Raw genomic sequence first — 26,334 nt, 5'->3', positions numbered from 1 at the left:
ACTGTTCTGGAAATGAAGGGGGTGAAATTTGGAAGCAGGATACAACAGCAGAGCAAGGAGGGGGACTAGTGAAAAGCCAGGGAGTCTGTCAGGAATTCTGCAAAAACCAGAGCCTCTGTCTGGGCGTTAATGGGTCTACACTAAGTTTTTTGGTTTGCTATTAAAAAAAGAGCCATTTCTGAGGGGCTAGAACTTCACATGGCCATGTCTGTTATTAAGCTTTTTGGAATTTATTGTATTTTTTCCCCTCATGATTGTTCATAGAAGAAAAACATGGAAAATACAATAGTGGTCAAAATGAACGTGAGCAAAGTGAACCACATGGGATGGACTCTGACAGGAGCAAGAATGGAGAAGGTGTCCAGTTCCATGTAAAGGAAAACCCAAGAAAGGTCTAAATCCTGATGGAGCATTCCTGAATATACCAGATGCTGCACATTCAACAGTCCCCTGATAAAATGGTAGGAACAGAAATTCTCACTTCTGCTCTTTACCAATTTAGCTCAACGAATAATTCCATATGGTGAACAGTGCTGAACTGAGAAATTCCCATCACAGAAAAAATAACTGCAAATCTAAAAACTCCCGAGTTGGAAGAGAGCCTGAGCTGAGGCAGCATTCCCACATGTTCCATGACATCATACATGAAACACTATTTATACCTCTTACTTTCTATCACTTTTCACTGTAAGCCTCTAAGAGCAAAATCAGAGGCAACATCTCAAAGTACAATTAGCCCAAGTCTCAGAGAGATTATTTCTGTGACTAAAGGACAGGAGGCACTTGCTGAAACACAGCAGGACAGAGTTCAGCTTACCAAAACCAAAAGTCTGCTGAAAGAAAAGCGTTGGTGAAGAAAGGACTAAGACTTGAACACAGTCTATGCAGAGCCAGCAGGAATGTATGTGTTCCTTCAACCAAAAGGATGTGGTTTCAGAGGCATTCCTGGAAAATACCCCTGACAGAACCTCCCCCAGGGTGTTACCTGGGGACGTCTGTCCTGCCCCAGCCTCACCTGAGGAACCAGGGAGCCTGACCTGCACTGATGGTCCCTTCTCATGGAATCACAGCCGTTAGGATGGAAAAGCCCTCTAAGTTAATCAAGCCCAACCATGAACTGGTAGCACAACCATGTCCAGCACCAGCCCGTGACCCCCCATGCCACAGCCATGTTTTCTGAACATTTACAGGGATGGTGACTCCACCACTGCTCTGTGCCAGGGCTTGACAATTCTGGCACAATTTGCAGAAAATCTTCATCCAATCTAAACCTCCAATGGACCAACTTGAGTCTGTTTCCCCAGGAGCTCCCTGAAGAAGTTTCACTACACATTTCTGAGTAACAGTGTAGCTGGGCTTTGAGTTTGGTTTTATTGGGAAGAAAAATGTAAGATAAAGACAACAACTTTTTCCCTGAAAAATAAAAAGGAAACTAAGCCTATTTTTTAAATTCCATCTTTCTAACGAGGCCGCAAGTTACAAAATCTTTAGTGGAGGAACCTTGATTGGCCTATTCCTGAACACAGTTCAGATCCTTCTGAAAACATGTCAAATCCAAACTGCACAATAATAATCCAATTCCTGCAGGGAAAAAAAGACAAAATATGAACAATTAAGTAAAAGCCTAAGTCTATTTTGAAGTACAACACCCTTCCCCAGGGCTCAAGTAAAAGCATCCCAAGTATGTTCCAAAGAAGTGGTCAACAAAACCAGTCATGAACAAATGGCAAAAGTACAAAACTCCTTTGCACTATTAACATAGATAATGTCATTTAAGTCTTAACACCAGTGTAAAATATCTATGAGTTGTTTCATTTAATTTTGAAAATCCATTTAGAAAACAATGTTCATAACTCCATCCACAGGATTCTACAAAGCTGCTGCTTCATCAACAAATCTTTGAACTGTTTCAATATGAAAATTCCATTTTTTTCAAACTGCTCAAAAATCATTGCAGAGAATTTCCAAGCACTTGAATTGAAGCACAATCAAAGTATGAACTTGGTACACTTTTGCAGTTATTTCTAAAGTAAGTTAATTTACAAAAATCATCTCAAAATAACACAATGGGATTCAACTTCATTTTAGACATTTGGAAAGCAGTGTCATACTTTATTTAAAGTAAACCCATGTAAAAACAAAGTTTAAATGAAAATGGTACCTGAAAAATAAATTATTTGATATAAAACAAATCAATAACTTAAAAACACACTAAATATACAAAATGTGTAACCATATACTGTACAGTATGGAAAGCAATTGATAAAACCTTCTGTCCCACAAACAGATTAGTTTATAAACAAAAGATTACATAAGTTAAAGGAAAATAAATCAATAAAAAGACTAGAAGTACAGTATCATTCAAATTACTCATCAAATAAATGTTTATCCCAACTTATGTTTCAAATGTCTCAAGTCATTTTCTTCTCAATGACCAAGTGAAAAAGTTCAGCCATACCACTAAAAACTTGCTCAAAAATGTTTAGAAATAAGGAACATCAGTAGAAGAATATTGAGATTCTAAAATGTGAACACAGAAGGAATTTTCCAAGGTTTCAGGTGGCAGTTCTACCATTACTGTTTTCCCATCATTAGCAACAAAAAAGAATTTCAGTGCTGAAAACTCCATTCAACAAAAAAATATTTCTAAACCTTTGTTGCTGCTTGATCGAGTGTGATCTAGAAGGAATCACCAGAGTTGAATGCCAAACCCACTCTGGGGTGGTGGGTATGCTTTAGAAATCATAAAAACTTTCACTGTTTTTAAATCATGCAGGATGAGAAAGCAACAATTTGAGTTTGGATTTGTTTGACTAGGTGAGACTGCCACAAACAGCAAGCACTGAAATGATGTTGCAGCTGATCAACCTACAAGTGGATGTTTAGAAATGAACGGTGATTTTCAATCCACTGGTTGTCACGGAGGTACTGCTCTTCCAAGTGAGAGGAAGGGAACTGAGACCCTTTTTATGAACTCCACATTTTTTATTTTTTATATTAGTAAGGAGAAACCCAGTAATAATAAATGTAATAATCAGAGAAAATAACCACTAGCCTCTTGAGCTCTGGATTTATCCATTCTACTGTGCTGAGAAGCCAACCTTGAGAAGTGCAGAGCTGCGTTAGAGGAACTTGCCAAAGGCACAAAGACCCTCCTGCTTCCAAATAGATTAAAATACCTCAGGTGACAAATTCAGCTCTTGGAAAATAAAAACAAAACAAAAAACCAAAACCAACCAAACAAAAAAAAGCCAAATCAAAGTGCAGTTCCACTCAGGGAGCTCAAGGGGTGGGTGTTTCCTTATGCTAAAGGTGAATTTTATCCCTTCCCTCTAAAGTTATTTGTAGATACCTAAACGTAGAAATGTAACAATAAGGTGCTTCACTGACAGAGTTATAAAGGACATATTTCTTCATTATGGAAATAAAAGATATGGTGACCTTCTGACAAAGACAGCATCCAGACAAACTGCTCCATGCTTATGTGACTGAACCAGGCTACCAGCAGCTCACAAGAGCTGTGTGTTAAAAACCTTACACGAATTCTAAACTTCTGCAGGCAGAGCTAGTAGAGGAGCTACTTTGAATAAACAGTTTATTTTATCATTTGACCTGTATATTGTGTTAGAAAAGTAAACATGGGGACATTCTCCAAGTTTGTTTTTTCGAAGCACATATGTAACAATAAACTATCCACAAACGAACTTGAGTTATTGCCATTTAAAATGCACTGAAAAGAAAATCTCTCCTGAAATATTTGAAGAATTTCTACTTTATTGACCTTAACCAGAATATTAAAGCAACATAGAATCGTAACAAATGTTGAAGGACCTTAAGGACTATTCATTTTCCAAACTCAGCCTTAAAATAATGGATCACCTTTACAGTTCATTTATCATTTTGGTTTTGACTGCTGGATATTCTTCCTATAAATATCAAGGTTTCTTTAAAACTTTTTTAAAAAAGATTTTTAACTGCTTTGTATAAACAACGTTACTACGACATTCAAACCCCCTATAAAAATAGGTGTCCTCTCCATGCAAACACCCTTTGGTCATCTGGACAAGGGCAAGTGACCACACACTTGACCAACCAGTGTTCACTGTGGTGACAATCCATCCTGCTCCATGACTCGTCTCTGGATTTTCAGTTGTTTTCATGCTCACATGATACAGATGTACAAAAAACATATCCAAGCAAAGGGAAAGAAAAGCTGTACGGCCACACACAGCACTGTGGCAATGGTGACTTCTCCCCTCACCCTAAGAGCTGGGTCCTCAAGCCTCTCCCAGCTCCAGAGCTAGAACAGATGCAGAGACTGGCACAGGAGGGCTCAGGAGGCAACAGTAACTGCATGAGCCAGTCTCTGACAGGAGAAGGGAGCAACTCGAGTAAACCAAGTTTTATGATAATGCAGTTTGAAGAATAAAATAAAATAAATCCAACACTTCAGTGCACAGACACTATCTAACAAGGAATCACTGAGAATTGAACACACTGAGCTGTCTGATTCTGCTTGTGTCTGGATTTCTGGTGTTGACATCCCTTCACTTGAAGGATGTGCACGTGCCTTGCCAGCTCATACCAAGCACATACAGCAACAACAGAGATTCCTCTTCCATATTTATGTGGGATTTCCCTATCTGCTAATGGTTAACAGGAGGCTTACAGGTGATGGAGCTCATGGCCGGCATTCCACACAGGGTGAATTCCGTTCATGTGAACATCTGGGAAGCAAATGTAGCAACTCTCCTCGGCATCCACACACGAGACCCTGTGACAGCAGCATGGACAACTGTGTTTTCAGCAGGAACTACACCTGGTCCTTCAGAAGCTACACCTGGGGCTGTCCCAAGAGACTCTAAACCTAAAAGGACCCCAAAACACTCCCATCTCAGCTGTTCCTGTAGCACATCTCCAGCACAGACCAACAAATCCAGGTCTCCAAAATCTGATCATCACATCCTAATCCAGCAATGAAGACTTTCCAGAACTCTCTACCTAAATGAGAACACTGCATCTCACAAGCAATGTGAGATCTCTGCTTGGAGACAGCCCTTTGGTTCTACAAAAATCCTGTAAGCACTGACTGATGGAAGTATCACCTGACAGAAACACCTGGATTCCATCAAATTGAGTGAAAAAGCAGAGCACTCTGAGAATTAAGAGGCCAAAACCTCTCTTGAAACAGGTCAGTTCAAGTGAGAGCTTCAAAGCATGGTGTGAGGAAAAGAGTTACTCCTACCTTTTGGGCAGAAAAACTCCTAGCAGATGTCCTGTTAGAATTTAGTTTCCACCCCCAGAAGCTTCCTTTTGGTCTTTACTAGTAGGATGCACAAGTTGCTGTTTAGAAACAAACGCATCAAGAATACTTTTTTTTTTCCCCTCTGGACTTCAGCTATTTATGCCAAGGTTTTATTGTCTGTTCAAATAGTGCAGATCATAAACTACTTCTGGTATCAGCTCTGGATAGTAGCAGGAGTTTTTCCTCTTTTCCCGACTCAATCAGCAGCTCATACCAATTACCTGAAAATTATTATCAGAGCAACAATCAAAGAAAGCTAGAATCAGACCCTTCCTAAAGAGATTGTTGTAGTAGCAGTACAAAACCATATCCTGTATTTTCCTTCTTATTTAGCAAAGAATGAGAAAAGAATGGAAAAATAGGGAAGGAGTGGAAAAAGGAACAGCAATGCCAGCAAGCATCCAAGGAAAGGTTTTTTTTTTCCAGAAGTGGCAGCACAGCAATGTGGTGCTCCCATGGTCAGTGTGCTTGAAACAAGTACTGATACAGAGCCATGTTTAGAGGTCACTCACTGGAAGTCTGAACGCTCAACTAAATATTGTGATAAACAGCAACTCCCATTTAGTTTAGTAGCAAATTTATCTTAAATGGAATAAACCAAGAGAGAATGACAGGAACTGGGGATGACTACAGCCCACTCCTGTGGAACAGGATGGAACAGGACAGTGCAGGGTTCCATAATGATAGGACATGGTAAGAAAACTTCCCTGTACTACACAGCTTTAACTTGGGAGAGCCCTCAGAATGCTTCCCAAGCTCTCCTTCTACACAGAAATGAAATAATCATTGACATGATAAATGGATGGTGACGGATTGATGGTGATGAGAGGAAACCTCTGATAGCCAAGAGTAGCTATGGAGGGTGGGAATGGGCTGGCTGCTGTGTCACAGTCACTGTTTCACCAATCACTGAGCTTCTCAAGAGCTGGGGAGGGAACAGACTGGCAGGAGAGGCACAGTTGGATGTTTTAACAGGAAAAAACCCCACCTGCATTCACTGCACACAAGCTCAAACTCAGCAGGAGGCTGCTTGCTGGGCCAAGGCCCACCTGTAGGGTTTAGATATGTCCTGGGCAGGTCCAGGAACATCAGCAGCTCCCATAGGTCCTCCCTGGAGCTGGGCAGCAGCTCAGCCACATGTGGAGGCAGAGGGAGCCCTTGGGCTGTGCAGATCCCATGGCAAGGAGAGGACAAAGGGTGGCATGCACAAGGCAAGGTCAGCTGGGGATGGAGCGAGACAAGCAGGCAACATGGACTGGCCTCTGGAGTTTGGAAATGAACTCTGGGGCTGGTAGAGATTCAGGCAAAACAAGGAGACACTGCATTAAAATGCCACAGACCTCATTTCCACACCTGCTCTATTTATATAAACACCAGAGCCAAGTCTCTAGCTGTGCACAGCAGCTCACACACCTGTACAGGCAGGGTCAGCCTTCCCAGTTTCCTACCCAAGCACACCTGAGGCTTTTATCAGTCTGTGACACATCATTTCTATGTGACAGATTTATTGTGGTGCTTGTTTCAAAACTCTTTTTCTTCTACTCATCTGTCAAAGTAGTAAATTAAAATTCTCCTAAAGAGGAGCTACAGTTCCTTAAAACAACACTCTGAAAGCTGGACACTTTGTGCAATACTTAGCAAAAAAAAGAACAGAAAATAAAAAACAAAACAAAATTTGAGCAAAACAAAATCAAATTTAATGTTCTTAAATGCAAAAGTAAAAACAAACAAAAAACACAAAAAAGCAAAAGAAAATTAACAGAAACAGAACAACTCAAAGTTTCAAGGCAGTCTGCAGAAAACCTGGGGGATTAATCTTTAAATCTACAAATCAAAGGGGTTTTTTGGTTAATATCTAACTTGCAAGTTGTAAGTACTTTTCTGCTGAGTGTTCAATAAGTAAAGCTAGTTGTCAAAACAAAATCCTATTAAAATAGAAAAACTAGCACTCATTAGAAGGGATGCGAGAAATACAATGCTCAAATGTTTATAACTGGTTTTTCTTTACAAAATAGAACTGCCAAAGGAATTCCAACTACAATGATCTTGGAAAATGAGTAAGTATCTTGCTGTATTATAATGTACCAGTAAGTAGTGCACCATGCATTAAATATTTGGACAGAAGAGATTCAGTCTGATAAAGTAGCAACATATATTCACACTCGCTTTTTTGGAGTTTCATTTTGACTCTGAAATCTTCCTGGAGTTTCTTTGAAACTCTTTGGTCCATTCCTCTCAAAATGGGCTTTAAAAGTCACCTTTCTAAAAACCTGTGAATTGGACAGCTTGGCCACTGCTCAGTGTGCAACTTACCTCCTCAATGGTGTTAAAAGTTAGGCTGGCATGCTACTACTTACAAGACCTTGACTTAAAAAAACCTGATCCTCAACTAGACACAGAGTAATGAATATTAATTGATCAAACAATTTACTGTCAACTAAAACATTAGTATTTCTCAACTATTCTTCCATACTACTGAAACTGGGGAGGAACAAAAGGAGAGGGGAATGGGTAGGAAGAACAACATAAAACCAAAGAAAATCAATGAATTCAGCCTGATATTTTTCAGAAAATTCCAGTTTTTGCAGACAACATTCAATGAAACAAATGTTAGTCTCATAAGTGAAAGCATGCTTCAATTTTACCACCATCCAGAGGATCTAGTTAATGCAATCTACTTAAGATTTCAGGGGATTTTTAACATGTTTTAAATGAAATAACTTAAAGGAACTTAAAATTGGTCTAACATTGTGGGATTTCAAACATTTGAACATGTCAGTTGCATCCCAGAATATAAAACCTTTTCACTTCTCATTTAGACTAAGACAAACACTTGTGAAAATTGGCGCAAAATGAGTTTTACACTAACAAAAATGTTTAAACTTCTGTCACTCCATTATCTATTCCATACAAAAAGCACGAGCAAGTTATTTGTGGGACTTGTTGGTTTTGAAGGAAACCTGTAAGATTTTGTCCCCCAGGCGGTAGCCATTAAGACTTGCTATGGCCATTGCAGCTTCTTCATAGTTTGTCATGGTCACAAAACCAAAACCTTTGCACTTGTTGGTGTTGAAATCTCGAATAACTTTCACATTGGTAACCGCACCAAAGGGGCCAAACATCTGCCAGAGGATTCCCTCATCAGCATCTTGACCAAGGTTGTAGATGAAGATACACCAGCCAGAAGATGCGTTTCCTGGAACATTTACACCAGAAAGCCCACTCATGTGATCTACACCCATAGGAGAGAACCTAGCAAATAAAAAGCACAATATTTCATGTAAAAGTTCAATTCAATTAAGCAAATTAACTTGAATGGGAAGCAACTGAGAATGAATATTTTATACATGGCACATCAAAACCGCCACATAAATGTTTCCCCATTCAAATTGACACTCAAATTGACAGCTGCCAGGGAAAAAAAAAAGTTAAATATCCCAACTGCTTTATCAACAGGGAACTATCCTTAGAAATAGGCAAGGAACAGGCAAGGCAAGGTTACGTGATCACCTTCCCAGGGGACCTGGATGGATCTCTGAACCCAGGTCATTGCTGCAGAACTGCTGGAGTTGGGGGCACAGGCAGCATCTCCCCAGAGGCCTCAGACATCCCTAGGCATCTCCCACTTACTTCACAGGAGATTGTTTTTTACCCCATGCTCCTTTTCTTGCCTCTAAAAAGAACATGTTGGGAAACTCTTAAGTCAAAGAGTTTCTTTGAGTTTGCTGGGGCAGGGGATGAGTGTGCTAGGTTCTTAGAAGTAGAGATTGTATGCATTAATTTCTTCTTTTGTGAAAAAGAACAAAACCTACTCCTTTTCCACTCAAAGGCAGCAGGTGCAGGTAAACACTCACAACATGAGCAGGCTCAGTGCAGTTTTATTATTCCAGTGTGTATGGATGGTTTTATTAATTTTTCCATGAAAACTCAGATCCGACTTTACTGAACTGGATTTTTTAAATCACCTACTCACTCTTCCTGAATCCTGCCTCTTTCACAATACCTCAGCAGGATTAATGCATAACAAAAAGTAGAAATCTTCTCCTTTTTATGTCTTGCTTTGTATTAATTTCTTTTCCTTATAACCCACATTTCTAATTCCCCTTTATCCTATTTCTGGCCTACATTCCAGAAAATTAAAACTTCTCAGTATTTTAGTGCAATATTAGGGTTGCACAGCTCAAAGGTCAGGAAAAGTGAAAGTTAAGGTAAAAAACTCACTTTGAACCCTTGTGCTTATTTATTATTTAAACATGAGGTCATGTGATCATAGAAATATAATGATACTATACCAGGGGTTCCCAAATTGAGGTGTACCACTGGTGATTTGCAAACCCCTTAAAAGCGGTACACGAGCTGCTCTCTGCCAAGAGCAGGGCGGTGGCAGATCCTGATTCTCTGCTGACCTGGAGGAAACAGGGAAGGGATGTCTGGGCAGTGAATGCTGCAGTAGGTGCCAAATGCTTCCCCCTACGACTCTTTCTTGCCCTGCATGAAGGAGCTGCTGTTGCCTTTCTCAATGAGGGAGGGCTCAAGCAGGTGTATGGGGAGGGAGGGGAGCAGAGGGGCAGCAGTGCACACACACACACACACACACACACACACACAAGAAGCACTCAGTGCTCAGCTTCCCCAGGCTCACTGGTGCTCAGAGCTCACTGCCTTGGACACCTGAGCTTCTGGACTCTCCTGTTCCCAGAGCAAGTGTCACTCCATCCCTCCCTTGTTGCTGTTCTGCAGCCCAGGGGCTCCCAGAGCACAGTGGGACACTCCTGACATGCACCGATCCAATGACAGCCAGTCCCAAGAAAATCCAAGTTTGGGAAGCCTTTTACTACAGCCAAATTGAAAAAGCAGTCAGAAATACCACAAGGTGAATGAGACATACCAACCCGTGTGATCTGATGCTGAGGTGACACATCTGCTATTTCTTTTGGCTTTGTATAAAAACGTTCCTGTGTGTGCATGCTTGATACACTTACTTGTTCTGACAGAGACACCTTCAGTTCTGTAGCTTCTTTCCAAGTGAGTAATGATCTGGTAAGATGAATTTATCTAAATATCTGTCAAGTTTTTTCATCTCAACAAATCACCAGTCCTGAGTCCCTGCTCAAACCACTGAGCTCAGAATTGCCTGACGTTGGTTCCAGCAGTCAGTACAGCTCTGCCCCTGCCTGCTCCAAAGGCTCAGGCTCTGCCCACAAGCCCAGGTAACACTACATCAAGGACTGCAATCAGTTGTAGAACAACTGGTGTTAAACGCAAGAAAACAACAAATCTAAATGCTTTTTACAGACAAAAGAATTTAAAATAGCAAGCACCTCTGCACTTTGGATACACTTATTTTCAAACAGATTGTGCCCTCTTCTTTGACTCACAAAAATGTTATAGGTTTATTAAGAAACCCAAACCAAACAAAACAGGGTAAAACCAAACAAAGTCTCCTAAAAGATTAGAAAAGTCATTTAAAAAAAAGTGTTGGAAATACTATTCACCAATCTGATGAATCTCTGTTCTCAGTCTGCACAAGAGGGACCTCAGATCTCTCACTCAGCTCGGGGTAACAGCCTGCATGAGCAGGGCCCAGAGCAGCTGACACACAGCTCTCTGTCATCACAGGACAGATTTTTGTGGCCATGCCAATTTAAGATGACCTTTAGGAAGTTATACTTATTAAGGATGTTTAAAAGAATGTCCTACTAGGGTAAACACTAAGGCCTACAGAGATCCAGGATATTTCAGAGAAAGTAGTTCTAAAAATCCCTTAATATTATCATTTGAACAATCTCAGTCTTAGCACACGTACAGCTAGTCCTCATTTCTGTTGTATTATTTTTATACTGTCTCCTCCACATTGCTTTTTCCCAAAGAGTCTGCAGTCAGTGTTATTTGTGGATGGTTCTTTTAAGCCATGTTAACCTAATACTCCAACATCTTTGGGCACTAAGTATCAACAACAGTGTACTTTCAATCATAACTCTTTTTCACTTTATAAGCTTCTTATTTCTGTTAATGACCTTTTGCTCCCTCTGCCATTAGACGGACTATTCCATTTAACAGGTCCTGGGATTAACTTAACTCACTGGAGGATGTCATCTCAGAGATGACACTCCTAAATGAAGGCAGTTTCTTTTTACGTCTAAGCAAGTCCTATAAATACTTTTCATAGAATCACAGAAACTCCCAAGCTGCAAATGACCCACAAGGATCATGAAGTCCAGCCCCTGGCCCTGCAGAGCTGCCCCCAGCAATCCCACCCTGAGCATCCCTGAGAGCGGTGTCCAAACGCTCCTGGAGCTCTGGCAGCCTTGGGGCCGGGACCATTCCCTGGGGAGCCTGGGCAGTGCCCAGCATCCTCAGGGAAAGAAACTTACCCTAATATCCAACCTAAACCTTCCCTAACATAGCTTTGTGCTAGTTTTGCTGAACTTTTTTTCCTGTACTCTGAGGACAGTTACATACAGCACTACAGGTGGGATGCCAATGAACAGGTACATTAGTTTTAACACCAGCACATGTTGCCATTGCACTTAAGCTTGGCAGCTTTTTACTTTCTAATAGTTCCAAAGAGCAGGAACTCAGCCACACCGATGATGTCCTTCTGGTAAGCAATTTTTTCTGCTCTCGCTGTTACAGACAATGATCTGCTGCGGCCAACACAAATCTTGTTGAGAACCCAGTGACACAAGCTCTAAGCCTGAAATAAATCAAGGTGTTCGGTCAAACAACCACATAAGGAAAAACAGAAGCAATTGGGGTTTCACTCACATATTCTTCCAGAACATTTGATGAAATACTACTCTGGATGAAATGGTTTCTACTCAGTACACACAATTTGCATCCAAATTACAAATTAGTCTAAAAACTGAAAATTTAAACGATTTCACTGGAGTGAAACCAAGCAGGTTGTTGTCTAAGCCACCATATGACTGACAGGGTTAAACAGTCTTGCATTTCCACTTTGATCAAAGAACTATCAGACATGGCTCCCCTTCAGGTATTCAGGGCAGAACTCAGGGGCTGATATCAGTAGAGTTAAGCCCATTACAGGAACTGGGAACTGGCTCCCTGAACAACCTGAAAAAAGCCTGAAAGCAAAATCAGCCGAATTGGCAATAACTAAGATTTCAAAGAACGTTGTTCTACTATAAAGCTCTGACAAGGTGCAAAAACACAGGGCTTCCAGGGGCCTTGGGCAGTCTCCTCATGCTTCAGGAGCTAAACACCTCAATTTCATTAGTGTTTAGCACCTGGAGATCTGCTATTCTTTTTAAGTAAATAAATCTTACACTCTAAAGAAACCCCTGCCCCAGATGTTTTAATCTGTCCTCCAGACATAACCCCATGCTGTGGTATCATTCCCTATGGATGGAAGCAGAGAGCCTGGGTCTTTGAATTAGCCCAGGATCCAGTGGGAGACAGCACAAAGATCAGATCCTGATGTGAGCCATGAATACTACAGGAACTTGAAAGGATTAAAAGAACTATAAACAAAGGGTTGGAGAAATATCTGTAGGAAACTAATAATTACAAATTAGATACTAAAGGTTTAATCCTGGATTTACAGGGATTATGATGAAACAAGATGAAATGTAATCAAAATATCAGGTTAAGTATTCAACCTCTGTGGAGCAGAGATCACAACTTTAATTTATACAGACAGTGGGCTCTGTGGAAGCTGCTTATCCATTCATCATGTCTTGTTCACTACCAAAACAAACAAGACTCCAGCCCAAACTCAGGTTCCTGATCTTAACCACAGCATGAGTAATCCCAACTCCTTCAGTTCAGCATCCTTCAAGGAAGACAGACTCACTAGAAAAACTTGCGGCTAAAGGTGAGAAGAAAAATACAAAGGGTAGTGGGACAGACTTGATGTTGAAGGTCTTTTCCAACTTTAAGTATTCCATGACTCCAAGGTGTGAGTGGTGTGTCCAGGTGTGCCTGCATGAGCAATTGAGGGAAGGCAGCTTTGTAAGAAGTGCTGGAGTTCTCGCAAGGCTGTGACAAGGCAGAGATGAAGAGCTTGTGTCTGCAAGTCAACTGATGGCTTTTGTGTCCACAGCATCTTCCTGAAAGCACAGCCTGACCCCCAGCTGCTCTATTCCAACCTCTGCCAGGCTGTGGGACCTCAAAATCTTCAGCTCCTTCCCCACTAGCAGGCCTTTCATTGGGAGCAGCAGCCAGTCAAAGTGTGCTGACAAACAAGCACTGGGCACAGACATCCAGCAGGACCCAGTTCCCACTGTAGCAGGAATGGAACAGAGACAGAACATTTTCTTTATCTTAAGCCCCACTGTGACATCCCAAGCCTACAGAAACACAGGGTGTGGCTGCCTCATCCCTGAAAGTGTTCCAGGCCAGGTTGCACCAGGCTTGGAGCATCCTGGGATAGTGGAAGGTGTCCCTGCCAACAGCAAGGGTAGGACAAAACAAGCTTTAAGATCCCTTTCAACCCAAACCAGTCTGTGATTCTATGAAATGCACACAACTAACATTAATGCTGCTCTAAATGGCAGAATAAGAGAAAAATTAACAAACCGGTTATTAAAATTTAGTTTCACCACCAACTCTTGACATAAATACATTAATAATTTTTATTGTTCCTGAGTGATCATTACAGGAATGAAGTAAAGGTATTTGGTCTCTTAATTATGGATGTGAATATTATTGGCACTGCTTATTCTGATGGATTTTGATCCTGGCATAAATTTTAGGGGGAAGAACAATGATGAAAATGTCCAGTTAAATTAAGAAAGCTAAGAGTGAAAAAATGAGCCATTAGTCTCAAGATTTTACTCGGACCAGGACACACTGAAGCCCCGAGACAAAGTTAAATTTTTAACAATTCACCTAAACGCAAACAATGCAGTTTCATTCTCAGAATGTTGGGGTGACTGCTTCAGGGAAAACAAGGAGCTGCCTGAACTATACTTCCCTTTGCTACAGCTGAAGAGCACTGGGCTGGCAGGGACCCTTAGAAATCCTGTAATAAATCCCCCTGCTGGAAGGAGGGTACCTGGAGCAAGTTACTTAGGCTCATCCTGTCACATAAACTCACTGAAAATCAGTCAAATAAAACTCCTTAACACCAATGTAGCATTCAGAAAGGCATTCATTACAGGCCTGGTTGCACAGAGGGTAACTCCATCTCCACCTTACATACACGTGATTCTCTACAAGTGTGTTGTTTATATACAGTCATCACATGCATATTTTGCTCGTTACCATAAAGCCCTCCCCAATTTCCCAGGTTCAGTCCTTGTTTTGGCTGTGGCTGCATTCCTAAGCCAGATGTCTCCCCTGTATCTCCCAACCATCCTTGCTGACAAAGCAGATTCTGCATACCCTGTTTCCTGCTAAAACTACACTGTAGAAATTAGATTAACCCTTTTGGTATCAATTCCAGCCAGATTTCACCATCTCCAAGGACAGAAACTTCACTGTCTCCTTGTGCAAACTGTTCAACCACTCTCAGTATAAAACCACAGCTGACTACAAAGTACACATTTTTACTAGAGAGCCATTACACAAAGCTATGCTCAAAATGCTGAGCTACAGCACTGTGGACAGGAGATAGCAACACTGAACAGCAGCACAGCTAAAAGGTGGATGAGATTTTAGTCCAATTTTACTGAGCTCATTGGATCCTTACAGGAGAGGAAAAAAAGAAAAATAAAAAGGAGTAAATTCTCAACAGGGAACCACTACCCTCAGGAACATGTATCATCTCAAAGTTCATTGCTTCTCTGCAAAGACAGTCAATATATTGCATTTTCCAGAGCATCCTCCAACCATCAGCTTCCTCCATGAACACCCAAGGCATTTCCAATTCAAGTAATTCATATTCAAAGCAACTAAAGCAATTTTCTATGGCAAAGCACAGAGTCTTCCATAGCCCTGGAAGCAGACAGGATGCTGCAACTACTCAATATTCTCATCAGTAAACTCATGAGGCCTCGAGGCAAGGCAGAACCCTGCACAGATTGCAATGCAGGCAGGAATCCCACAAAACCTCCTCATCAGAAATAAAGTTTTTGTCTCTTACTGTAACACCTCCCTGCTGGAACCAACCATTCAGAGCTTTAATTAAGTTGCAAAATTCTATCTGTGTTCAGATATATAGACCACAGAATGGGGATCTGTTGAGACAGGCACCTACCAACAACCACCTGAAACCTACTGCTGTTGTCCCCTCACTGTAACCCATTAGTGGAAACAGACACCAGAGTGCAGGCACCCTTACATACTAACTTCAGTATAAATTTTACAAGATTTTTCTTTAATAATAATGCAACAATTTCTTTACATTATACTGAGGACACACAGTGCACTATGTATTCATTCACACATGAAGGTATCACTGCCCAACTGCAGGGACACAGCTCCCCAGACAGACATGGGAACAGGAGCACAGCCTTAAATGCATTTATTCTTCCTAACCTACCTGAATCTCTGCGCCTGGTGATGCACTGGCCCTCCAAACCGTCTAGCTGGTGAATGACACAGCTGCGACAACAGTGCCACATTTTTGTTCTGGTTAGGGTTGGCTGCAAACTTCACTGTAATGGGCTCGGAGGAACCTGGGGGTTTGTGACCATTGAAATTTGTAATTGCCTCTTCTGCTTCTGACCTTTTGTCAAACCGGATAAATGCGACCCCTCTGGACAAACCTTGTAACCAAACCAATAAAAAAAAAAAAAGAAAGAAAAAGAAAAACAAACAAACAAAAAAACAAACAAAAAAATTGAAGTTCAGGATAAACTCAAAATAATTTTGAAAACAAAACGCAAAAAAGTTCAGTATTTCTATGGTCACAGCTTTCAAGTTTTCCACATTTACATTTCTTCAGTAGCTGGAGAATAAAGTACAAAATTAAGAAACCAAAGGCAAATTAGCAAACTCATTTCAGCTATAACAATCACAGTGACTAAACACTTTAAAAAATAGATGGTAGAATTCCACAATATTCATCATCAGCTGACATTTCCATTCACAAAAAAACTCCTCAACATTTTAACTTAGGTAAAAAAATAAATTAATTTCTGTTGGTTAAGAACGAACCCAAACCTCTTAGTTTCAATTACTTTATCACTAAAGAGTATCCACAAACACAGAATTGATACATTTTTGCAAATGTTAAGTGTTTTCATTTTTCCATGCTAGAAACACACACAGGTTCAGAGATGAGGGAACAAATATCTGACTATAATAAAGGACTTTTTTTTAATGCAGAGATCACAATTTCACCTGCACCGCATATGTCATTTCCAGCTGGCACAGATTACTTGCATTCATTAAAAATCAATGCAGAGTTACTTCTTGGTAGCTGCACTGAACCAATATCACAGTTGTTAAAAATTTGTGCATTTTCTTCCTAGTCCCAGCCCCTAGATGCTGCTATCTTTCTGAATGAAGTACAAGCTATGCCCTGTGAGCTCTCCTCCCCTTGCTTCTCATCTGTGCCTTCCTTAGGCTGAAAACACAGTTTACCACAGTGAAGCTAAAAGGGCACTTTTTGTTTATATGCCACTCCAAAGCTCTTAGTCCAAACTTATTGTGACCAGACTAAATGCAGGACTCCATTAGCTATTTCAGAAAGGGACATATCAGACACTTTCATGTTTTCTTCACATCCACCCAGGACCATCTTCAAAGTCAGACAGAGAAGTTAAGCTTATCTTAAATCAAAAGGTTGTTGGTAACAGTTGAGGATCATTTTCTCTGTTTCACAGAAGGAAATGCAACATATCAAAACCTGGGCCTGCAGCAAGCAAGGTATGTTTGCATTTTGATAAATAACAACAGATGGGCTCACCAGAGTAGAGCTCACAGCACTGTATGCTCAGGTAGCACTGAGATCAGCTCCTGTGCCAGGGGAAGGCTATGTCCCACCCTGGAAAGCACAGAGTAGCAGCATCACTCAGAACTCAACAAGGCCTATCCTAGAGCTCAGGTTATGTGATGCCTCCATTTTCATGTTTGCTCATCCTAGTGCTTCTCAATGCATTCATTTAAAAAAATAAATACTGTAGAAAGTGTATTTTTAAACAGAACAATTTTCAAAAGCTGGAGTACCACCTCTGTGAGAAGGTACAGCTAAGTACAAATTAAAATGTGTCTTAAGTGAGAGCAGATCAAGATATGAAGGCTTAAAGCCAAGGCACAGCTACATTCCTGGTGGGATGGCAAGCCCAGGCTCTGCAGGCATTAACTGTGAGATGTAACAGAACCCACTCTTGAGTCAATGCATTATTAAGGCTATCAGAAAGCAGCTGGTGTGTTCTGAGCTGAATTACACAGCATCAGGCCTCGGTACACCCATTAAAACTGTATTACTGTTGGGGAGGTTTTATTTGTATGACTTTTATTTGTATGCTCTCCAAACCCTAAGGACTGCCAGAGAGGGATGAGTAGAGTCTGGACACTCTCTATAATAAGTTTGCTGTGCTCTGCAAATCTTTTTCTTGCTTCTCACTGCAGCTGCATCCTAGATAACCAGCTCTAGAGACAGGACCATGCAGGTAGCAGGATGGGATTTTCCTCACTCAACCATGGAGTGTCTGCCATGTCAGTCCCCAGATGTCACCAAGCCACCTCAGGTTTCTCTGATGCACAGTCACGTTTGCAGCACAATCTGACCAAACGCCTGCAGGTGGTGCCTGTACCACGAACTGGCTCTGATGGGGACACAGCCCTGCAGACTTCAGCCTGCACTCAGACTGAGCCCACCAGGAGCTGCTGATAGCCCATTTCAAACTACAGCAGATTCCTCACAAGAGCAGGAAAGTAGCTTCTGAACTGATCTGCATAAATGTGCATCCCAGTTATAAATGTTAAATGTGGAATTGCTAGAATTAGATTGTCTTCTATTCCAATACACCAGGCAGATAATCAATGAAAAAGTGTATTTGTAAAAGCTCTCTCAGATTAATACATGACATATGGGCTACCAGTAAAACCACAGAACATCTGGATGACAGGATAAGCCAGACAGTTACACTGTATGAAATAACGGGGTAAGAAATTAAAACTCTGAAAATACACTGTAACATAGAATCAGAATTACCATCATAAAGAAAACCTTAACTTTGGTCTCCCCTGAGCCAAGTGCATAAATAACTTCTCCTCTTTCTCTCCTTTTTTTTTTTTTCCCTTTTTCTTTTAAGTACACAAAATACATTCAGAACTTTCAGGGCAGTACTAAGTGGATGTAATTAATTCCTTTGCTTAGCAGTAACTACAGGGGCCTGTAAGACATCTCAAATGGTTTAAAGTAAGAGAAAAATTGAGTGAGTTCCAGGCTGGTACAAAAGACAAAACACATTTTTGTTTTGCTTTAAATCTGTAGCTATGGCCTGGAATTGACCTGTGGATAAGAGGTGCATGTGTGTAAAGTCAAGGTAAGGTAAGGTCAGCACTCCAGGTTACACACACGGCCCAGAAACACAGGGGCACTGCACTGCAGTGCCAGCAAGTGTCAGAGCAAGATTTAGGAAATCAATAACTGATAAAAATGACAACCATCCTATTTTAATAGGGTCTGAGGTTTGGGCTGTAAGGTGCCGAAAAGGCAGTGAGACTCATTCTGTGTTTAAAAAAAAAATTACTGAATATGGACATTCTGTTAAAATTCTATTACCGGTTGACACCAGATGTCACGATTAGCTGGTGGAAGTCAAATTTACTTAAGTTTAGGTACTGCCAGTGTCAGAAAAACACCAAACACAGGTGTACACTGCAGTTTTCCACAGCCAAGGCCCCAGAACTCACCTGTGGTTTGATCCACAAGCACACGGGAGTTGATGATGCGCCCAAAACGGGAAAACATATCTTCTACATCCTTCTGTGTCATTGACCTGGGCAGGCCACTGATATATAAATTAGCATCCTTGATAACTTCAGAACTTGGGCGGGCATAGGAAACCTTTAAAAGAAATAAAAATACATGTTCAGAGTATTAACAGGGAAGATCAATTTATTGTCATGAGCCAATTTAATTAACACTCCCCCATCACCAACATATGCATTTTTATTGGAGTCGAAAAAAACACAGAACCAGGAGAGAATAGGGGAAAATCAACCAAACAACAAGAGAAAGGGTACGTCCCTACATAACTCCATTCATCTTGGGCTTACCCAAGAGATAACTATCTTAGCATTGCTGTAAGGAGACAGCAGCAGATCAGTATCAACACTCCCAGCAAACACTTTTGTCACATGAAGAATCCCGAGTTCTGACTCAGCCACTGGACCAGTCACAGCTCACATCAGGAACTTGTCCTGCCAATATATTTTCTAAAGTTTCATAAAAAGATGACACGAGTAGAGTGCAGTTTTCTGTCCTAATTTCTGTAATGCAGAACACTGCATAGTTCACCTAAGCAGGAGTGAACCCTACACGTGGAGCACAGGCTATTCTTTTGGATAAGGAAAGGAGTGCATGTGTATTAACAAGATTTACAATAAATATTATGAAGCATCCAACACATACATGAGTTAAAAAGCCTGGTAACAACTATTATGGTGCCTCTATTGCTGTAAAAACAGTGGGAATACAAAGAAAGGGAATCTTCAAATAGTTTCAAAACACTTCACTACTCTCCTCCCAGATTCATGCTTGTTGCACCTGGAGCATACAAACTTTACCATCAGAATGAAGTTCACAACAATGTTGTTTTCACAGAAGACTGAAGAGCTCCTACCTTGATAGTTTTTGACTGAAGTCTGAGGCCATTCAGTGTGTTTATTGCTCTTTCAGCATCTTTTGCAGTTACGTAGTTCACAAAGCCGTAGCCTAAGCTGTGTCCTAAAGGGCAAAACATTTTTTAAAATTAATCCTAACAGAAGAATGTTTTCACTACTAAAACAAAAGGAAGTACAAACAAGAAGCGAACTCAACATACACAATCCACACAGCAAATATTTCAGTAAGTCAAAGAGGTTTCCCAAGCCTGGCATACACCATGAGTAACTCAGAGGTCTTTTATTTCCACTCTGGACATCCTTCTGCCTTCACAGACAACAGGCACTGGACAAAGGTGTTTTAGGAAAGACTGTCTAGATTAGTCCCACCTCAGGCAAAGATAAACCCACATGTGGGATTGTCTTTGCTCAAGGACCTGATTACCCTTGGTGGGTAATGCAGAAGGATGGAGAAACCACAGGGAAACCTAATCTTAAGTGATAACTGACTGTAAGGTTTCACTGTAGAGTTTAAAGAAGGTATTGATTTGGGTATAGTGCAGATAGTAATAGAATAAGTGGTGGATAATGTCTTGGGTTACAATGCAAGATGTAACCAAAAGTATATATTTTATCACCATCTGTTAAAAACCAGGTGGGGCAGTGATCTTTATATTTTCCACATTCTTTCCGTCCTCCAGGGAGACATCTGTTAATGGCCATTGAGTCCCACTGCATGACTGGTAAATTACATCATCCCATTTGAGATGCTCCACCCAGGGGGAGGAGCCAAGGATTTCCTACCTAGAAAATCTGAGCTTTGGAACATCAGAATAGTCTTTTTCCACTGGATTCCAGATGAAAACCAAACCCTTCTACATCATCACTGGACCTTTGGAGGAAAACTGCACCTTTCTCCAGAACCACTGCTTAAACTAAACCACTTTCCTCACTCCAGGAGGATGCACCCACCATTTAATGGGACTGCTACCAACACCCTGACTGATGGGATGTCAGGTTGTATTCTGACACTGGCAGTGTTCTGGTTTTTAGTACTGCTGTATTTTTATTTTCCTAGTAAAAAACTGTTATTTCTATTCCCATATCTTTGCCTGAGACCTCCTTAATTTCAATAATTTGGAGGGAGGTGGGTTACATTTTCCATTTCAAGGGAGGCTCCTGCCTTCCTTAGTGGACACCTGTCTTTCAAATCGAGACAAGCACCCATCAACAGTAAGAAATTTAGCACTAAAACACCAGCTCTGACCAGTCTTGCAAACTTCATGGGCGTGGGACAAAGGCAATCACTTAACCAAGTTCATCAGTACAAAGTCTTGTGGATAGAGAGCCGACAAGTGAGAAAACGTCAACAGATGAGCTGTCAGGTATGAAATGAAGAGCCTTGTGATTTCTTTGGCTATTCCAACCTTCAATCCTGGGGACAAGAGCGGGGGGAAAAGTTTCTAATCCTTCATTAATACAAGCTAACAAGCAGTCAGTTTCCCAAACACAGCATCATAGTGACAAGTGAAAAATTCTCTTTAAGGTAGACAATTCATATACACTTTATTTCAGTTGATTCTTAACTCTTACATGAAGAATTTGATATTAATAATAAAAATTCTTAAAATTTTTAAGGAAAAGGATATTTATTTGGATACTTACTTATTCTGCTTCTATCTCCAATCTCCACAATTGCTACCATGCATTATAACATTACATACCAAGTTCATTTCGGGTGGCAATTTCCCAACAATTATCAATGTAGGCCTAAAAATAACTAAAATACTTTCAAGACTATCTCAGAGCAATAAAACAACTGCAATTCAACCCAAGACATCTCTTTCAGGCAACTCCCCTTGTCTCTGTCAGATCTGTGGGATTTTCTAAAGAAATTTGTAAGCATGCATAGGAACATGTGCTATTTTCCTCTAACAATATAACACTTTTAAGTGATTAAGTTCTATTGGCAGACTTAAGGACACTAGAAGACAAAGCTAATTGTTATGGTGAAGGATTCTGTGGTGAAATAGCTCTTTTTAAATCACACTGCTTGGTTCTGCAATGGTCTTAGCTGACAAGAAAGTCTCCTTATGCTTTCCAGACATTTCAGAACACCAGATACAGACACAGGTGTCAAATGATGATATGCTAGCACAAATGTCAGAGGAAATGAAGAAAAGGGCTGCAAGAGAACTATAGATTAACTTCAGATACTGAAAAAAGTCTGCTGAGACATCGAGATTGCAAGTATGAAATACACATGGGAATAGAAGGAAACCCCAAATAACCTTCAGTGTTTTCATGCCAACAGACTGACTACAGAACTGTGCCAGCTTCTGGCACAACCTCTGCCTTTGGCTGCTTCCTTGTGAAACCTAATCCAGCAGTAATTCAGCTGAACCCAGACAATGTCAGAGCCTGTTGTCTAACACAACCTTTGTATAAACACTCACAGGTAATTCCTGCTGTCTGCTAAAACTCTTAGAGAAGCCAGATCTCCTGTGTTCAGGTCTCACACAGAACCAAAACAACATCCTGTTTCCTTAGACACCTGGGGTTAAACCAGCTCCAACCAGCCTCTCATGACTCCAGACACAGCACACAACTAACAGCAAACTGCTCTGTGCAAGGATTAAACTCCATCCCTTGGAGACCTAGAGAAAACATTTGCAAAATTCTGATCAACGTTTCTAATGTACCCACAGCATGATTTTTGTGATTTCTTTATAACATTAATTTTGTTTTATTAGTCAAAGATGATCAGTCATTTAAATCAAATATGGTTGGTTCACACCCACTTACCTACAGAGATTATTTACCTCTGATTAAGAAAATGAGTAACTGAACAATCAGGAAAACGTTGAGTACCTGGACCCTACCTTATTTCTCCAGACTAAGAAAACAAAAGTAAGTTTAAGAGGAAAAAATACCAGGTGGACAGCTGGCAATGACTTTTGCAAGAACGGGAAGGATCCAATATCCAGCCCTGCTCTGAAGGCTCAGAGCAACAGCTGCTTTATGGATATTTTCAGTTTGTCCCAAAAGTCATATAAACATGAATATTCCAGCAAACTACCAAACAGAACCAGGTCCTAATAAAACTTATGAAAATGGGCTCTTAAAGACCAGGGAAATATACTCCAATATACAAGACTAATCCCTCCAAGCATGACCCCCAGTGAGCCCTGGCAGTTAGGACTGTCACTTCCTGGATGGATGCCACACTGGGGAAGATTGGGAGACTATTCTCCTGACAGGTGAAGAAGAATAGGATTATTATTCATATAAATTTATCATGTTGTCTTCAATACACTGAGTGTCCTTCCCTTGCAACAAGTAATCAGAGAACACAGCAGGCACAGAACTGTAGAACGTGGAATGGTTTGGAAGGACCTTAGACACAATTTCATTCCATTCCCTGGTGCAGGGACACCTTCCACTATCCCAGGCTGCTCCAAGCCCCATCCAACCTGGCCTGCAACACTTCCAGGGATCCAGGGGCAGCTACAGCTGCTCTGGGCACCCTGTGCCAGGGCCTGCCCACCCTCCCAGGGAACAATTCCCTCCCAATATCCCATCCAGCCCTCTGGCAGTGGAAGCCATTCCCTGTGTCCTGTCCCTCCATCCCTTGTCCCCAGTCCCTCTCCCGCTCTGCGGGAGCCCCTTTATGCCCTGCAAGGGGCTCTCAGCTCTCCCTGGAGCCTTCTCCTCTCCAGGTGAGCTCTCCCAGCCTGGTTCCAGAGCAGAGAGGCTCCAGCCTTCAGATTATCTCCATGGCCTTCCCTGGAGTCTCTCCAGCAGATCCACATCTTTCCTGTGTTGGGGTCTTCAGGGATGGAGAGAGCTGTGCAGATGGGGTCTCACCAGAGTAGAGTAGAGGGACAGAATCCCCCTCTCCCCACACTCCTTTGTTTCCTTCCAAAGCAGCACACAGGTTATCGGTTTATGCACCATTTGAGATCAGTGACAAGGAATTTTAAGTTATTTATATACAGGATAAAACCAAACCTAAGTTGCAGCAGTTATGGACATGCAGGAGTAAAAGGCATCGCATGAGCTGGGTGTAGTCCCTGGAATCAGAAACTATGCCCTAACAAACACACAAGCACACATTAAAAGCAGTTCTGATTTTTCTCCCAGGCACTGTGACTGAAAGCACATTCAACAGCCTCCAGCCAACACCCTCCTTTTACAAACTGAGGTGCACATATTGTGTCCACTTGTTCCTGTACAAGTCCTATCCTAGACCTTACACATGTTTCTCCTTCCAAGTGTCTGTCCCCAAAGTACCTCCACACAATGAAGGCCTTCTTTACTGTTTCTGTCACTTCCAGTTTTATACAGGTTCCTCAATGACTATTCCTTATCCAACAGTTTGAACATATTGGGAAATGAGGGGACAGGGGTGTAATGGGGTTTACTCAAACACTGATTAAAAAAAGAAGGCTCTGAAAGTAGAAGGATCACAAAGTTTCATTCTCATATTCCCTCTATGCATTTTATACTAAGTTTGTACTGAACCCCAATATTACAGTCCTATTAACTTTTACCTGACAATAGGTAAGAAATTATGAATTACCTGTATTTCTCTACAGTAACCCAGAATGCAGATCATCCCTCTTAGTCTGTACTTACCATCTTTAAACTACAGTAGTATAACATGACCTTATATAACTTAGCTGCTAGAAAAACCCAACCCATGCAAAACTGGCAGCATATATGAACTTGTCTTGCTCTAAAATCCCCCACAGCATCAGCCTCAGTCACCTCCTCCCACACAGTGCCCAGTGTTCATCTCTACAGAGGCTGGGCCAACACACAACGGCCCTGTCACTGCAGCAGACATTTCCACCTCACAGATGCCTGCGCAGGAATGGTCTTTGTTTCAGAATTTTACTCCAAAACAGTACAATCTGCCTATCTACTAGGGATGTCAGGAAATATATAAGGAATTGGCATTTACATATCACTATGACTGCTGTCAAGTGTTTACCCCAGACAAGGACAGATTTTTGCTTTCTCCTGCTGCTTTCTCCCAGTCTGCTATAGAAACCTGCAGCACAAAGGAAATTGGCGCTCTAACAGTTTTTCAAAACATTTTAGTGGATAGGAATTTAAAATATTTTTAAAAGTTTGCATATACATAAATACAAATTTACTCTAGCGAAAAAGCTAAGAAAGAGCAACAAGTAGATCCTTATATGGATGAATAATTAACAAAGTATCTACAAAACCTAGTTTTAAGCAAAATACTACAGTCCTTCAGCAGAAAGAATCAAGTTTTGTTTCCATGATAAAAGGCCCTTTCAGGAGAGAGGGCACTGGTTTTCTTTCCGTGCATCACTTGTGTTTCTGCCCATGTCCTTGCTTCCTTTCCCAGCTCCTGAGACACATGGCTTCAGTCAGCAGCTCCTTCCTTATTCCCAGCCCAGTGCTGACAACTCCAGCTTCACTGAGGAGTCTGATACACACCAGAGCACTTCACTGAGAGCAGCTAACTCAGATCCTCCCCATCCTGCCCTCCTTAAGAAATCCCAAACTCAAACCTGGCTCCTGTTAAGTCAGTGCACCTCAGCATGATGGCAACTTAGTTTAGAAGTTGTTTTCTCAACTGGGAATCAGCATGATGGCAACTTAGTTTAGAAGTTGTTTTCTCAACTGGGAATCAGTTTTTGGAGTACACAAGCTGGGTTTGAGCTTTTTGTTTGGCTTTACAAACATGAGTGCCATGAGTGATAACCAGAGAGCCTAAACACATGTGAATGTATTGAGAAGTACCATGCAAAACACCAGGCATCAGCAGAATAGCAGAATTCAGCGCAGTGGCTATAGATTCTGAGGATAAGAACAAATTAAAGTGCTCCAATATGCCTTGTGTGGGCTTCTGTAGCAGAGTTACACTGTTGTACAACCAGGGTTACACAATCATATCAGCTAGGGGAAAAACACCACCATCCTGCTTCAAACTTCCTGAAAAGTGTTACAACTATGGAGAAGTGCAGCAAGGTAGGACTGGTAGAACAGGTGATCAAGAGACTGCACCCTAAGTGTTGAGCGAGTCACAGCACACAAACAGCATCCTCTGCTTCCTAACAGCCAGGAAAACACAGATGTGTGAGCAGAGCAGCCTGGTTGTGCAGAGAGTCAGGGCAGAGTTCCAAGGGAAACAGAAAGCAGGAGATAGAAGAAGTGACAGCTACAAAAGGAGGAATTTGGAAACACTGTCAACTCTGAGAAATGGCAGAGCTCAAATGCAGTTCAGACTTGAAAAGAATGGAAAGAAACAAAAGGATATCAAGGGTAACAAGAAAATGTTCTATTGTAGTCCCAGCATGCACAAG

General features: G+C 41.3%; 1 protein-coding gene across 2 annotated transcripts in view; it reads right to left on the bottom strand.

Annotated features, from left to right (window-relative positions):
• Nucleotides 1-1,612: 1,612 nt before the first annotated feature.
• Nucleotides 1,613-26,334, bottom strand: part of ELAVL1 (ELAV like RNA binding protein 1) — a 46,313-nt gene continuing 21,591 nt past the window's right edge. The window contains exons 3-6 of one of the 2 annotated variants that reach the window (XM_033082022.1): nt 20,011-20,114; nt 19,079-19,232; nt 15,753-15,978; nt 1,613-8,557 (exon numbers count right to left, since the gene is read on the bottom strand). In XM_033082022.1, coding sequence (XP_032937913.1) covers nt 8,233-8,557; nt 15,753-15,978; nt 19,079-19,232; nt 20,011-20,114 — 809 coding nt within the window. In that variant the 3' untranslated portion in view covers nt 1,613-8,232. The other variant, XM_033082023.1, reaches the window with a different exon arrangement.

The sequence above is a fragment of the Catharus ustulatus genome, chromosome 29 (assembly GCF_009819885.2).
Source record: "Catharus ustulatus isolate bCatUst1 chromosome 29, bCatUst1.pri.v2, whole genome shotgun sequence".
NCBI classification, from domain to species: domain Eukaryota; kingdom Metazoa; phylum Chordata; class Aves; order Passeriformes; family Turdidae; genus Catharus; species Catharus ustulatus.
The sequence above is the reverse complement of the archived record's forward strand: the minus strand, read 5'-3'. Positions and strand labels throughout refer to the sequence as shown.